The sequence below is a fragment of the Hylobates moloch genome, unplaced genomic scaffold (genome assembly GCF_009828535.3).
Source record: "Hylobates moloch isolate HMO894 unplaced genomic scaffold, HMol_V3 SCAFFOLD_9, whole genome shotgun sequence".
NCBI classification, from domain to species: Eukaryota; Metazoa; Chordata; class Mammalia; order Primates; family Hylobatidae; genus Hylobates; species Hylobates moloch.
Window position 1 is genome coordinate 61,307,269 of NW_026652284.1, and position 13,652 is coordinate 61,320,920.

General features: G+C 44.7%; 1 protein-coding gene across 3 annotated transcripts in view; it reads right to left on the minus strand.

Annotated features, from left to right (window-relative positions):
• PAG1 (phosphoprotein membrane anchor with glycosphingolipid microdomains 1) overlaps positions 1–13,652 on the minus strand; it is a 136,221-nt gene that overhangs the window by 15,580 nt on the left and 106,989 nt on the right. For all 3 annotated transcript variants that reach the window (XM_058444620.1, XM_032759914.2, XM_058444621.1), the window contains exons 4-5: positions 2,217–2,417; positions 572–623 (exon numbers count right to left, since the gene is read on the minus strand). In XM_058444620.1, coding sequence (XP_058300603.1) covers positions 572–623; positions 2,217–2,341 — 177 coding nt within the window. In that variant the 5' untranslated portion in view covers positions 2,342–2,417. The remainder of the gene's footprint in view (positions 1–571; positions 624–2,216; positions 2,418–13,652) is intronic.

The window sequence follows — 13,652 nt, forward strand, 5'->3', positions numbered from 1 at the left end:
AGGTGATGTGAAACACAGAGGTCACCATAGGAAGATGAAGGCAGAATTTGGGGTGATGCCTGTACAAACCAAGTCACACCCAAAGTTTGGCTGCAAACCACCAGAAGCCCCAGGAGAGGCCTAGAACAGACTTTCCCTCAGAAGTAACCAATCCTGCCAACACCTTTATTTTTGGACTTCTGGCCTCCAGAACTGAGAAACTTGTTGTTTAAGCCACCCAGTTTGCGGTCCTTTGTTATGACAGCCCTAGCAAATTAATAGAGGCAAAAAAGTCCCATCCCTGCAGTAGGTTGGAGCCATTTAAGGATCATTCCGGCAGCAGCACTACTGCATCCATTTCAGAAGCTCTCCCAGAGAACACGGGGGAACTGCACAGGCCTCCAGCCACAGTGACCAGAAACCTACAGAAACAGGGTGTGGTGGAGGGGGCCACGGTTTAACTTAGGCTTAGCTCTCCCCGTGGGTTCTACTCAGGTTGTGAGCACATGGGAGCACACTTAGATAAGTAGCTGATGTTCTGGAGCATGCACGGACAGACAGACAGGCAGGCAGATGATGCACGCAGGCTCACCACGTTCATCAGGTTCTCATGGTCCCCACCAGGCTGTCGTGGCTTCTTTTCCCTGAAAAGTAAAATGATGTAACGTCAAATGTGCCCCCTTAAAAAATCAAGCGCACACTACCCTTTCCTATCCTAATTCTTATCAGCTTTTAAATCTCCTTTGTTTTAAGAACCATGTTTATTTTGTCAACAAAGACAAAACCAGACAGTGATTTGATGGCCCGTTTGCAGGTGTTGGGGAAGAGGAGGTCAAGCCTCAACTAGGGACTGTCCACCTCCTCTGGCACCCCTTCTTCCGGGAAAAAACATACAAGTTCACAAGGAGAGGACTGAGGCCCGAGACTGCGTAGAAATTGTTTATACCTAAACTAGCAGAGTAAGTTACACCTTTTTTTTTTTTTTTTTGAGAAAATGCAGACAATTATCTCACTTAGAGTCTCTGCAAAGTCACACACTGCAGTGGGATGGAGAAAATACAAATTTTTGGCACGCCAGGAAGGGTACATGCTCGCAGGGTGAGTCATATGTACTTCCAGTCTATGGGAAAGTCTGTCAAGTAAAAATAGAATTTGTTTTTACTCGGGACAGTCTAAAGAAAGCCATCAGTTGTAGAGAATACGCGGCCCATCCACGTTCTCTATAAAACAAGGGTGACACCTAGTGGGAGCATGAGTAACTACAGAAGCAGGCCCGTCCCAGGCCCCCGGGAGGCCCCGGCCCTCCGGCCTCTTTCTTCATCTTCCCAATCATTCAGACTCCGCTCCAGCCACAGAGGTCTGGGTCCAGGCTTGGCAGGGATTACGAGGCTAGCTGGGTTCAGAGAGTCTTGGCTTTTCTTCTTCTGACAGATTTTATGGTAGGAAGCCATTTCAGAATTTTAAGTGACGCTCCTGGAGTTGCTTCCATGGTGGAGGGAGAGTTTGGACAGGGCTGGTCTGCATGGGTCTCTGGTGGCATCCAGCCCATCAGAAGGTTATGTGCTTTGTAACAGTTCCAGACTGTCCTGAAAAATCACTTCTGGTTAGAAAGAACTTCTCTCTGAGCAAAGATTTCTCTTGTGGGGGGTACTGACATTTTATATGAGACAGAGGAGAGACAGAGAGAAGTATAACTCTAAAAAAAGGACACTGATGATTATTTCACATACAGCATGTTCCTCTCCTGGGAAAATAATCTGTTTCTTGAGAAACTGAAGGTCTACACTACACATTTTTAATCATAAACAATCCCTCCGAAACCACATAGCAGCAAACATTCTGTAACTTCTGCGGGGTGGTGGCAAAAAGATTTCAAAACGCCCGCAGATGAAAAAAGACAAAATCCATTTTGACAAGGGTGTGCTCAAAAGAACAGCAAGACTTTCAGTCTGGGAAGTTTAAAATACAAAGAACAGCAAGACTTTCGTTCTGGGAAGTTTAAAATATAAGGGCTCTTCTAGTTGCTCTCTAGCAAAACCAAATACGGGTTTTCCTTCAGTGAGTAAAGAATGTCTCGAGACGCTCTGCAGCAGAGAGAAGGGAGTTAAAGCTAATGCACAAGTTTCTGGGATGGCTCTGTGGCGGGATTCCATTCCTAACAGGCTTTTCACAGAAACTCTTCTGGGTACAGGGCATGTATTAGTTTAAGGCACCGGTATATACACTCTGGTTCTCACCTGTCACAACTAGAGCACAGGAAGATGAGGAAGGTGATGACGAAGAAAATGGCGACAGCGGCCAGACTTCCCCACAGGGTGATCTGCATCTGTCCGCTGCCCAGCAGGCTCCCCGCGGGCCCCATGGCAGGAGCAGGCACTGGCACCAGCCGAGGGAATCAGTCCTTCAAAGGTGGTGACATGGGGGCAGAGAGCTGTGTCCTGCAAAGAGACCAGTGCGTTTGGAGAGTAATTCTCGGGTAAAGTGGCAGAATCTGTAATTCGGTCCCTGTCAGGAGCAAGACCTTTGCACAAAGTCAGGGAAGCGTGTGCTGGATGCTGAGGAGAGCCCCGGACTAGACTTGAAATTGGACTCTGGGCAAGTCCCCTCCATGGTCTAGGCCTTTATTTTTCTTACCTGAAAATGAAAGCGGGAACATAAAGCTGCCTGGCCCAGTGTATGAAGCAATGGATGTCTTATCTTGATATGTTTGGGGGTGGATTCTTCTGTTCTTTTTTTTTTTTTTTTTCTTCAAACACGGTCTTGCTTTGTTGCCCAGAGTACAGTGGCACAATCATGGCTCACTGCAGTCTTGACTTCCCTGGGCTCAAGCAATCCTCTCCCAAACCACCCCCCACTGCTGGGACTACAGGCACGCGCCATCATTCCCGGCCAATGTTTTTATTTTTTGTAGAGATGAAGTCTCACCATGTTGCCTACACTGGTCTCAGACTCCTGGGCTCAAGTAATCCTCCTGCCTCAGCCTCCCAAAGTGCTGGGATTACAGTGTGCCACTGCGCCTGGCCTGGATGGATTCTTAATGTCTTCAAATAAAGATTTCAAGTACTCCATAGCAAATAAATACATGGCTCATTTAGGTTCATTAAAAAAAAAATCAGAACAGTATATAACAATTCTTATATAGCTTTTGCAAAAATGCAACTCATCATCTGCCCTTGCCCCCCACTGCCATCTCTCATCTCCCTCACCCACTGCTATCTCTCATCTCCCTAACCCACTGCCATCTCTCATCTCCCTCACCCACTGTTCTCTGAGAAGGTTTAAGGTCAATGTAACTAATGAAATAGAATGTCTTTATATTCACCTGCATTTATTTATTCTGAGAATGTTATGTATTCTGAGTATGTTTTCACTACCCTGCTGTGAGTACCCAATAAATGCATTTTCAAATGAATGAATGAAGTATGTGCTAAGAATACATCCCCGGCAATAAATAAGACCTATTTATAAACAACTGCAAGAGAAGCATAAGAGCTCTACCTAGTACATTTCCGTACCTGGTATGTTCTGCTAAATGCTTTCCTCATTTAATTGCTGTCACCACCCTGTGTAGGAGGCACTGTTAATCCCCCTTTTACAGAGATGGAAGCTAAATCCCAGCAGAGTGGTGACTTCCCCTGAGTGTCACAGGAGCTAAGTGGCAGGGAGGGATGAGTCCAGCTGTCTCAGACTCCAAAGCCTGTGCTCTGTGTCCATCAAGGAAAGCTCCTTGTCACTGTGGGGATGCTGGGACTCACAGGGTCACTGCGCCCTGTCCCAATACTTCCAAACAGAAACGGTCAGATTCCTTGTGCGAAATATCTTAAGAGCTAGAGATATTTTAAAAATGGAGTCGTATATCAAATGATCTGTCATCACAGAGGCCTTGTTTAAAGAATATTTGCTTTGCTCATTTCTAGAACATTCTAAATGAAAAGAAATAGCCTTTAAGTTGGTCTCAAGTGTCATGAATAAGCAAATAGTTTGGTTTTTTGATAATAGTGCCATATCTTCCTTGAAAAAGACTGTCAGTATTTACATTTTCATTTGCCTCAGTGATAAAGCTGTGACTGTTTTCAGCCATCCCTGAGCACAGACATCAAGATGGCAGGGGTGGCTTCGCAGCAAACCAGGGTGCCTCCTAAAACGGGGAGAATAAAAGCCATTCTGGCAAAGGTGGTTCAGTCGGACCAAATTATCTCCAGGTGAAACACTGTCACATTTATTTGAATACTCAAAGTTAAAGAATATTAAAAAGCTGAAGAAAAAGAGACTTTTACCTACAATGTATGCAGAGAGAGTTCTGAGAGATGAAGTTGTTTTCCTCAATCTTTGAATCAACATGAACATCTTCTAAGGCTGTATAATTATATAAATGCAGGACTTCCTGCGTAATACAGAACTTCTTTCTTCCTATGTTTGATTGTATGTATATTATGCCTGTAAACACGACAGGCGTACAGTAATAACAAGTCAAATTACTTTTGCATGCTTGCCCCCAGACAGCTATAACCAAATGAAAATAACCACCACTTCCGTGATTTGTTGATGCAAAGAATAATTCACTTTAAACTGAGACTACAAATTGGCACCACAGTAGGTTTTAAAATACATTCAAGCAAGCACCTAAATCATGATGGCCAATGAAAATATATAAAATACATTTTTATACACAGGTCCAAAGCATATAACATTTTAGGAATCACAGACAAAAGGTATCTATCTCCTGTGCAGGCATCTGTTTGTTCTTCATTCATTCATACAACAGAGTAATTGATGCCTATTTATAAAATGCCATGTTCTTAGAAAAGAGTTTGCTGTGTGAGTTATTCAAAAGCCAGACATCCATCCATGAAACCTACTGTGGAATTGCCAACACCTCTCTCCTTTCTGTACATGTTTCTCTTTTCTCTCTCCTCTCTCGTAACAGAAGGAGGTCAGTAGAATATGATGAGAGATGTGGGATGCCCAGCCTATTAGAACAGTGCAGGGAGAAAGAGGATGAAAGGGGATTATTACAAGCTGTGGAATAAAGGATGGAACCAAGAGAAAATGTGTCGAAACTCCTGGCTCACTCCCCTTCAATTAGAATTGTCTATAAAGCCACTGAAAGACTTTTTCCCAAGTTCTTACTGTGGACAAAATTCTCACAGCGAACAGAATGATCATCATCAAGTGCACGTTTCTGAGTCAGATGCACTGTAGTCCTCGGGGACAAAGGCCCCAGTTGCAGGGGCAGCTTTCTCCTCTTGGACCCTCTAAGTGCTGCTCTGCAGGAGGACTGTGGGACACCAGTCCCCGTGGTTGTGGGCAGCGCTGGCGGGTCAAGAGTGGCTGCACCAGCAAGTGCCACCTACTCTTCTTTAGGGGCCTGGCAGAGTGTGTGTGTGTTGGTGGGGGGGAGGTGGGGGGAGTGGTGGCTGAGGGGATCTAGACTAACATAATCTTTGATCCTTACAACAGACATCCTGGGTGGACGGTTCCCATTTTGGGGAAGATCTGTGCACTGCTACCCTTCTCTCCTGGTCTCTCTCTCTTTTTTCTGGATGTTTGTTTCCAAAATTCTGCTGCCCATGCCTTCTCTGGCTATCTCCTTAAATTCTGGCAGCTCATCTACAACTGAGCCAAGACTCAGTTGTAGAGCCTCCTGCTCACCCTTCTGCTCACATGTCTAGATGGACTTCCCGGTAAATGTGTGTCGGTGGACTGGCTCCTCCCCTGTGCATGGGGATGGCCCCTCCCCATGTGTGCAGATGCACATGGATCACTTTATGTTTCACCTTCTTGGAGCAGCTGAGGGTAGAGGCCTCATGCAGAAGGCCCAGTGCTCTGCCCCTAGACTGGACCCTCATGTGTTGGTTTTACTGCCCTTAAATGCAGTGCTTGGGGGTCCTCGTTCTGTTCTTTTGAGTGAGGGAAGGTGGAGGGAAATCAGTGTCCTTTCGGGTGGCCAGGGAGGCTTTTCTTAGGATGAGTGATGGGGGAGACGGTATGGAAAGGAGGCATAGTGTATGGATAGTAAAAGCTACCCTGAACAGGAGGGTCCCTGTGGCAATCATGGCATTTCCAGACTCTACACTGTGCCACCCAAGGCAGTGCTGTCCTGTGACATGGTTATGGTCCACAAGGACCATCTGATTTTAGGCTGATTCAATATCAAGTAAGTTACGTCTTGACTATCAGGGATGATCTCTTCCAGTGGAAATATCTGAGCCATTTGGAGGAGCATCCCTTACGATTTTTTTCATGAAGACATTTAAGTCTATTTCTCTGAATCCTGTTCTTACTTGACTCAATAAACTTGCATTCAACTATATAATATTACATAGGATATTATTTCTTCTTTTTTTTTTTTTGAGACAGGGTCTTGTTGTGTCACCTAGTCTGGAGTGCAGTGCTGTGATTACTGCAGCCTCGACCTCCTGGGGTCAAGCAATCCTCCCACCGCTGCCTCTTGAGCAGCTGGGAACACAGGCATGCGCCACCATACCAGGCTGACTTTTTTGATTTTTAGTAGAGATGAGGTCTTGCTATGTTGCCAGGCTGGTATTGAACTCCTCCCACCTCGGCCTCCCAAAGTGCTGGAGTTACAGGCATGAGCCACCACACCCAGCCTATTTCTTCAAAGTTTAAAAAATTTCTCTTATCAGACCACATGTGTAAATATTCTTTGAGTTATTCAACACAGGACAAAGAAGGACCATTTGTTTTAATTGTAACTCTACTAACACTTAATTTTGGCACCTGAATGCTGTACTAAGATGAGCCACAGAAGATGGTAATATTAATGTGATCACAGATTTAGATTAATAGTTGTACATTAATTCTGTTTGCTATGCAATAGGCTTCATTATTGGCTGCATTGATGTAAAGTCATGGCTGGAGACTGTAATACAAGCATATAGTATTGCTGTAAAAGACGCAGTGGTACTACCTCAATCTCCACCCCAATTTTGTATAATTTCGAACTACCGTGAGAACTTGTTGTTTGGCCTTGAGAAAGGTCAGTGCTTATGGTTAAAGGACTTTCATTGGGGATTCTTTCAAAGATTTGTCTGATTAATTATTTTGGACTAAAAGGTCCATACTCTCTTACCCTTTTATATCCACTCATTTGTTTTAATGAATAAGTGATTTAATCACTAGAAAAACCACTGGCCTTTAAATTTAACAGTAGGTGTCACTTTTTTTTTTTTTTTTTTTTTTTTGAGACAAAGTCTCGCTCTGTCACCAGGCTGGAGTGCAGTGGTGCTATATCTCAGCTCACTGCAACCTTCGCTTCCTGGGTTCAAGCAATTCTCCTGCCTCAGCCTCCTGAGTAGCTGGGACTACAGGTGTGCACCACCACGCCCAGCTAATTTTTGTATTTTTAGTAGAGACAGGGTTTCACCATGTTGGCCAGGATGGTCTCCACCTCTTGACTTCGTGATCCGTCTACTCGGCCTCCCAAAGTGCTGGGATTACAGGCGTGAACCACCGTGACCGGCCAGCAGGTGTCACTTTTAACCACAAGGTGGCAGCATAATTCTATTCTCAGCACTATGCAGCACTTGCTTTAAGGAAAGCTGCTCAATTATTGTTGGTGCCTTATGCTTGGCATTTGAATTGTCTTCATTAGCCTGCACTATCAGCCACCAAGATCAATTCCAACAGGAAAAAAAACACACAAATTAATGAAAGGTGCAGACCAAATGGCAGCGACTTATTTCTTTGGCCAAACATCCTTAACAGGTAGGTTCTCTGATCATAGCAAATTCTGTAAATAATAATTTGGTCGAGTTGGGATGGCCAGTGAGATTAGATATGGAAACAGACACTTTAGAGTTCCTTTGAAGCAGGTCTAGGTCAGTAATGATAGTCATTACCTTTTTACAGCTGTTGCAGTTGACACATAATTAAACATGATAGAAACCACCTTCACTCATGACCCCTCACTGTTGGATGAAATACGGTCAAGGGCCCAATCCCGGTGGGAATTCTTCCTTCCTGGTCATTACCAGGCGTGGGAACCATGTGGTAAAACGACACTTTATGGGCTCTAAATTAACCAGATTTAATGATGGCGGAGGAAGCAGATTCTTTGGTGGGTTCCCTGTGAGCACACTGACAGCTGCACAGGCTAAGGTGAAATAAACTCTGAACAGAATCCTCAAGCCCCAGAAAGAGTTTTAAGCTAAAATGTGTAAATTCAGGTAGTCTTCTGTTCAGGTTATAGGGACTGTGCTACAGACAAGCCTGCCACACTGAACTCTGCACGGATGAGTGTCTGTTGGAAACACATGGGGAATCACCTACCCAGATATTTACTATTCCATCCTGCTAAGTAAGGTACAAAGGCTTTTGCCTACACGATTGTTATCAAGATCTCCCTATTCTGATCCTTCACTGAGTCAGGGGCAAAACACACCTCCGACAGAGGGTGGTGGAAGGTAAGCTTTTCTTGTTTATAGATTCCTGAATCCTCTTCTAATGTCCCCACCCAGTGATATCTTGACATCTCTTTCTGCAGCAGTTTAAGAATGGGTGTAGATGAAAGAAACCTGGAATGCCTTAACATCACCAGACCACACTGACCCTGCTATCAGGACTCACTGCTCACGGGAGAGAGCCCGACACTCATCCTAAAAGCAAGTTATAAATCCTCATGGCCGTCTGTCAGCATAACCTGGTCACTTTTCGTACACACCAAACCTATCGATCCGCACAGAGAACAGGAAAGCTGACCCTTTTGGTGGAGGGGTGTGTGGGGCTGTCACTTGTCTTCAAGAATACATTAAGGTTACATCACAGAAATAATATAGTTTATTGTTTATAAACACTTTTGCCCTCAGACAAGCCAGAAAGCAAGTGAATTTGATGGGTAAGGAATCACTTCTAAGGTTGGTTTCCCCCAAATTCTGACTTGGAAGCCAATTCTCAAGGTTCATTTTTAATAGTGAGGAGATTGAGAGAGAGAGAGAGAGAGAGAGGAGAGAGGGAGGGAGGCAGAGTGCAAGGGCATGGTCTTTCTAGAACTACGTATCACATGCACTCCGACAGAACCCTGAGATGCGCTTCTATTTGGGCTAATGCGATATGTTCTAAGGAGCACAGGTAATGGGGATTCACTTTGCACAAGAAGGCTTCATGGAACGTTTCAGACAGTGTGTATTTTGGGCTTTAGGTTCTATTTCTTCCTGCCTTGCATGTTAGCTCATCCAATCTAATTTCCTTGAGGGCAGGGATGTCTCCACCTCATTTCCCACCATATTCCTAGCACCTCTATGACCTGGGAAATAGGAGCCAGTCAGGAATTTTTATTGAATATATGTTTCTGTAGGAAGAATGGTGAGTAGATTCTCAAGCAGATTCTCAAAATGCAAGTTTAACTCATAATTTATACCACAAGGAAGAGAAGGAGAGTAATAGGGATGAGCACACTAAGCGAACAATTAAAATATAAGCTAAGAGTGTCTTAAGGCAAATCCTTTTTTTTTTTTTGAGACAGAGTCTTCCTCTGTCGCCCAGGCTGGAGTGCAGTGGTGTGATCTCAGCTTATGACCCTTTAAGGTAGGTGTTACTGAATCGATTTTAAGGACTCCTGGGTTTAAGTGATTCCCTGCCTCAGCCTCCTGAGTAGCTGGGACTACAGGTACGTGCCACCATGCCTGGGTAATTTTTTTGTAATTTTAGTAGAGATGGGGTTTCACCACGTTGGCCAGGCTGGTCTTGAACTCCTGACCTCAAGTGATCTGCCAGCTTAGGCCCCCCAAAATGCTGGGATTACAGGCGTGAGCCACCGCACCTGGCCTTAAGGCAACTCCTTCACTCTGGAATGAACACAGCCATCTGGCTTCTCTGTATTGTCACTGAAGCAGCTGAACATCTCCTGAGAAAAGTCACAACACTGTAATATCGGTGTCTTCATCCCCCGCAGCAGGCCTCTCAACTCCAGTAATCTCACCATGTCCCCAAGCTTAGTGTTCTTCTGACCCCTCTCTGCAATGACAATTTCACATCTTCTCCAGCTCCTAGGTTCCTCACACAAGCCTCAAGGGGGCTGGACCTTCCACTTCTAAAGGAAAAAGCAGCCTTAAACATTGTTGGCTCTTTCCAACGTTTTTCATCTGACAAATCTAAGCATCCTATGAGTCTCACTTCCTTGGGGCAGCTTTCCTGATGCCAAAACCCTCCCACATCTCAGGTGTGGCTGAGGCCCGTCTTTTACAAGTTTTTTCCTTCCTTACTCAAAATTGAAATTATGAAGCGATTCAAGTGTCTCCTCTGCTGGGCTAAGCACCAGGAAGGAGGAACTTCGAATGGACCTATCCGGTTCATAACTGTAGCCGTAGTGTGTGGCACACAGTAGGCACTTAACATATATTAGATGAATTAATAGTTGAAAGGAAGAAAAGGAGGCAAGAGGAGCTGCATATTGGTGAGGTCTTCAAAGGTGGTAAGAGTTGGAAGAAACCCTTTTGCTCCGTCCTCTCAAGTGATGCTGAAACTTGATGGGGGCACAAGGAACCTACAAAAGCCTGCTTGCCCGGCCACCTGGCCAGGGTAGGTGGGTCTCCACGGTGCTCCTGCTTGCACATAATCCATCACCGTGGCTTTACCCAAGTTCCCTCCAGGGTCCCCAAGAGGCTCGCTACATACCAGTTTTGACTCATAGGCTCGACATAAAAAGCACCGAAAAATGGAAGTAAGCACAGACCGTGTGTCTGCCAGCCACTTTACTGTGGGTTATTTTATTTTGTCCTCATGACCCTTTGTGGTAGATGTTACTGAATCGATTTTATGGATGAGGAAACAGTGCCTTATTTAGGGTCATGCAGCTACAGGCTCTGTCCCCAGCACTTCCTCTTCTAACACACCACCCAGCACGCTCGCAGCCCCATGTATTCACAGCCTCCAGGCGTCTGGCCTGTCTGGGACAGCAGCAGACAGGTGAGGACGTGGGAGCCACACCCATCTCCCTAGCAATCTTAACTTCACTCTATCAGGACTTGTTTTAGTGCCAGAGAGAAGAATGTTCACTCCCAGTGCTTACTCCCAGCCATGCATTAATCATAAACCTCCTTCCAAGGTATCTGGAGGGCTTTACAAACATCCCACCAGTTTTGCTGTGATGGATGTGGTGTTTACAGGCAGGCGGGTTTACTGAGACCAGCACTATTTGCAGTCACACTCTGTTAAGCATTGCTTTGCACTGTTTCTATTTGGCTTCTGAGGGACAGTAATTCAGCCACCTTTTTTTTTTCCATAATAAAAGACTTAACAAAAAATAAACTTCAGTTTCTTTGCCAAGACAAGAGGTTCAAAAATGTACTGCTTGACACAATTGCCTCTCAATCAAATTTCCTACTCGTGGCTCATGATATCGAAAAGATCCACTTCCTTTTAGCACTTGTTTAGCCTGGGCTAACTACAAATGCCTGCTTTCGGCAGACAGCTACTACCTCACTGGGACTGCACAGCAAAAGATGCTTGGTCTGGGAAAAGTAAACCCTCAAGACTGGAGAAGTAGAATTTAAGAGCAGATGATCATTTCATATGTGAAAGGAATGTCAACAGAGGAGTTTGTAACACCGGTTCACTGTGAGCCAGTGCCAAGTTAGAGAACGCGTCCTGTGGTCTCTCCCACACCATTAGATGTACTGCCATCGTAAGGACTGCTGGCTTAACAGTGTTAATGTTTTACCCAGCACTGGCAAAAATGTGGCTGAAATCATTACCCAGTGCTTAAATCATGGCTATCTTTATGACGTTTTAAAAATGTTAATAGCCAGGCAAAATATTTCTTGATTCATAAAAATAGAACCAAAATCCTCAAAACATACATCCCTCCAAGTTATTTACCGGTGTTATTGTGAATTACTTAGGGCTAGGGAAATGTCTCAAGAGAGACTAGCTTGATTAGAGAAAGTCAGAACTTGTATTTAAAAATATATGTCCAGAGCTTATCCTCACAGCTGTCTGCCTGGAGAGGGCAGGGAAGGCAGATGACTCAAGGGGTGTGACTCCTAAACCCCTTGTAGAGGAAGGGACAGGGTCATGGTTCTTGTAGAATGGAACTTCCCCAAGGGTGGTCCCAGTTAGCAGCACCTGGGAACTTGTTGAAATGCAGAATTCTGAACCTTCCCCCAGACTTATGACTCAGACACTCCGGGGCTGGGGCCCGGCAATCTCTGTATTAACAAGCCCCGCAGGTGATCGTGACGCACTCTGAAGTTTGAGAAGCACTGTTCTAGAAGTGCTGCTAGATGTATATATGGTGATCTGGGATCTTGTTACAGATTCTGATTTGGCAAGTCTGGAGCGGGGCTCGAGTCTGCATTTCTAACTGGCTCCCAGGTGACACCCAGGCTGCCGGTCTGTGAACTACATTTGAAGTAGCACTAGTACAGATGCTGAAGGTTATACAGCCGGATCCCTGGAGCTGAAACCTGGCCTTCAGCTTACTCAAAGATTAAGGGACGATAAAGTCAGAGCTTCTGTTTCCTAGGAGCCTTCTTGATTCCCATAAAGGAACTTGAATGTAGGGCAGCTCTTTCCCACTCCAGAGTCTGGTAAAATGGCAGTGATCGGGTACATTGCTGCTATGTAGAAGTACAGACCAGGTTCTGCTCCATTCTTTTCCACTGAATTGCTGTGTGGCCTGAAGCGAGTCCAAGCCTCCCCATGCCTCAGTTTCCCCTTCTGAAAAATGCAGTCATTTCTAAGGGTTCTTTTGAACTCTTAGCTTCTATCATTTTATAAAAGTTGCCAGTGATTCCTAAAGTCTAAGATAAAAATTCAGGACTTTCCACACAAAGGAGAATGTTGCTCCAGCAAGAACCTTAAATTCTTAATGTGATCAATAGTTTCAACTCCCAGAAAGCACAGTCTTAGTAATTCAGAGGCAAACCTGATGAGGCCACAACAGTTAGGTGGATGTCAGGAAGAGAAGCCATGGACGGCCTTTTCAGTCAGCGTGCAGTGCTGGGAATCACTCCCGACAGCCCTTCCAAAACACCATTTGCGCTCTGGCAACATCACCATGGTACACCGGCTGCAGGGCTGACTTACAAGTCTCTTTATTTTTTCATTAACATGTACTTGGCATATTTACATATTTACAATTCAAATTTAGAGTAGCCTTTCAACAAAATGCGAAGACAGAACCAAAACACGCAGATGGTGCATGGACAGGTAACGCAGAAAGAAAACACTTCTCCTGAAAGCTTCCGAGGCTGTTTAAAGGCATATGCCCAAAATTTTGAAAATCTTACACAGAAAGCAAGTTGGAAATGGATCCATTTAATTTCTAGTCTCAGGACTTGATAAGCTTGAGGAGGTTCCATATGTGATAAGAGATTCTGAAAACCTTCTCTGTTTCTCTTCCTACAGACAGTCAGCACCTCGGGTTGGTTTCACTGGTTTCTTGACCAATACCTCGCATGATATTTCCTACTCGCTGACACTCTGTCATTCATTAAACACATAATTGATAAATACCTACTATGTGCCGGGCACAATTTCATCTTCTAATCACACCATGAATATGAAATGATATTGGACCACTATAAACTTTGCAAAAGGTAAAAAACTGTTTAGGATTAAGTTCCTAATACAGAGCTGTATTTTGACCACAAATGAAAAGCCATTTATTATTGAACTGCAAGCCTGTGCAATCAGAACAAAAAAGCCACAAG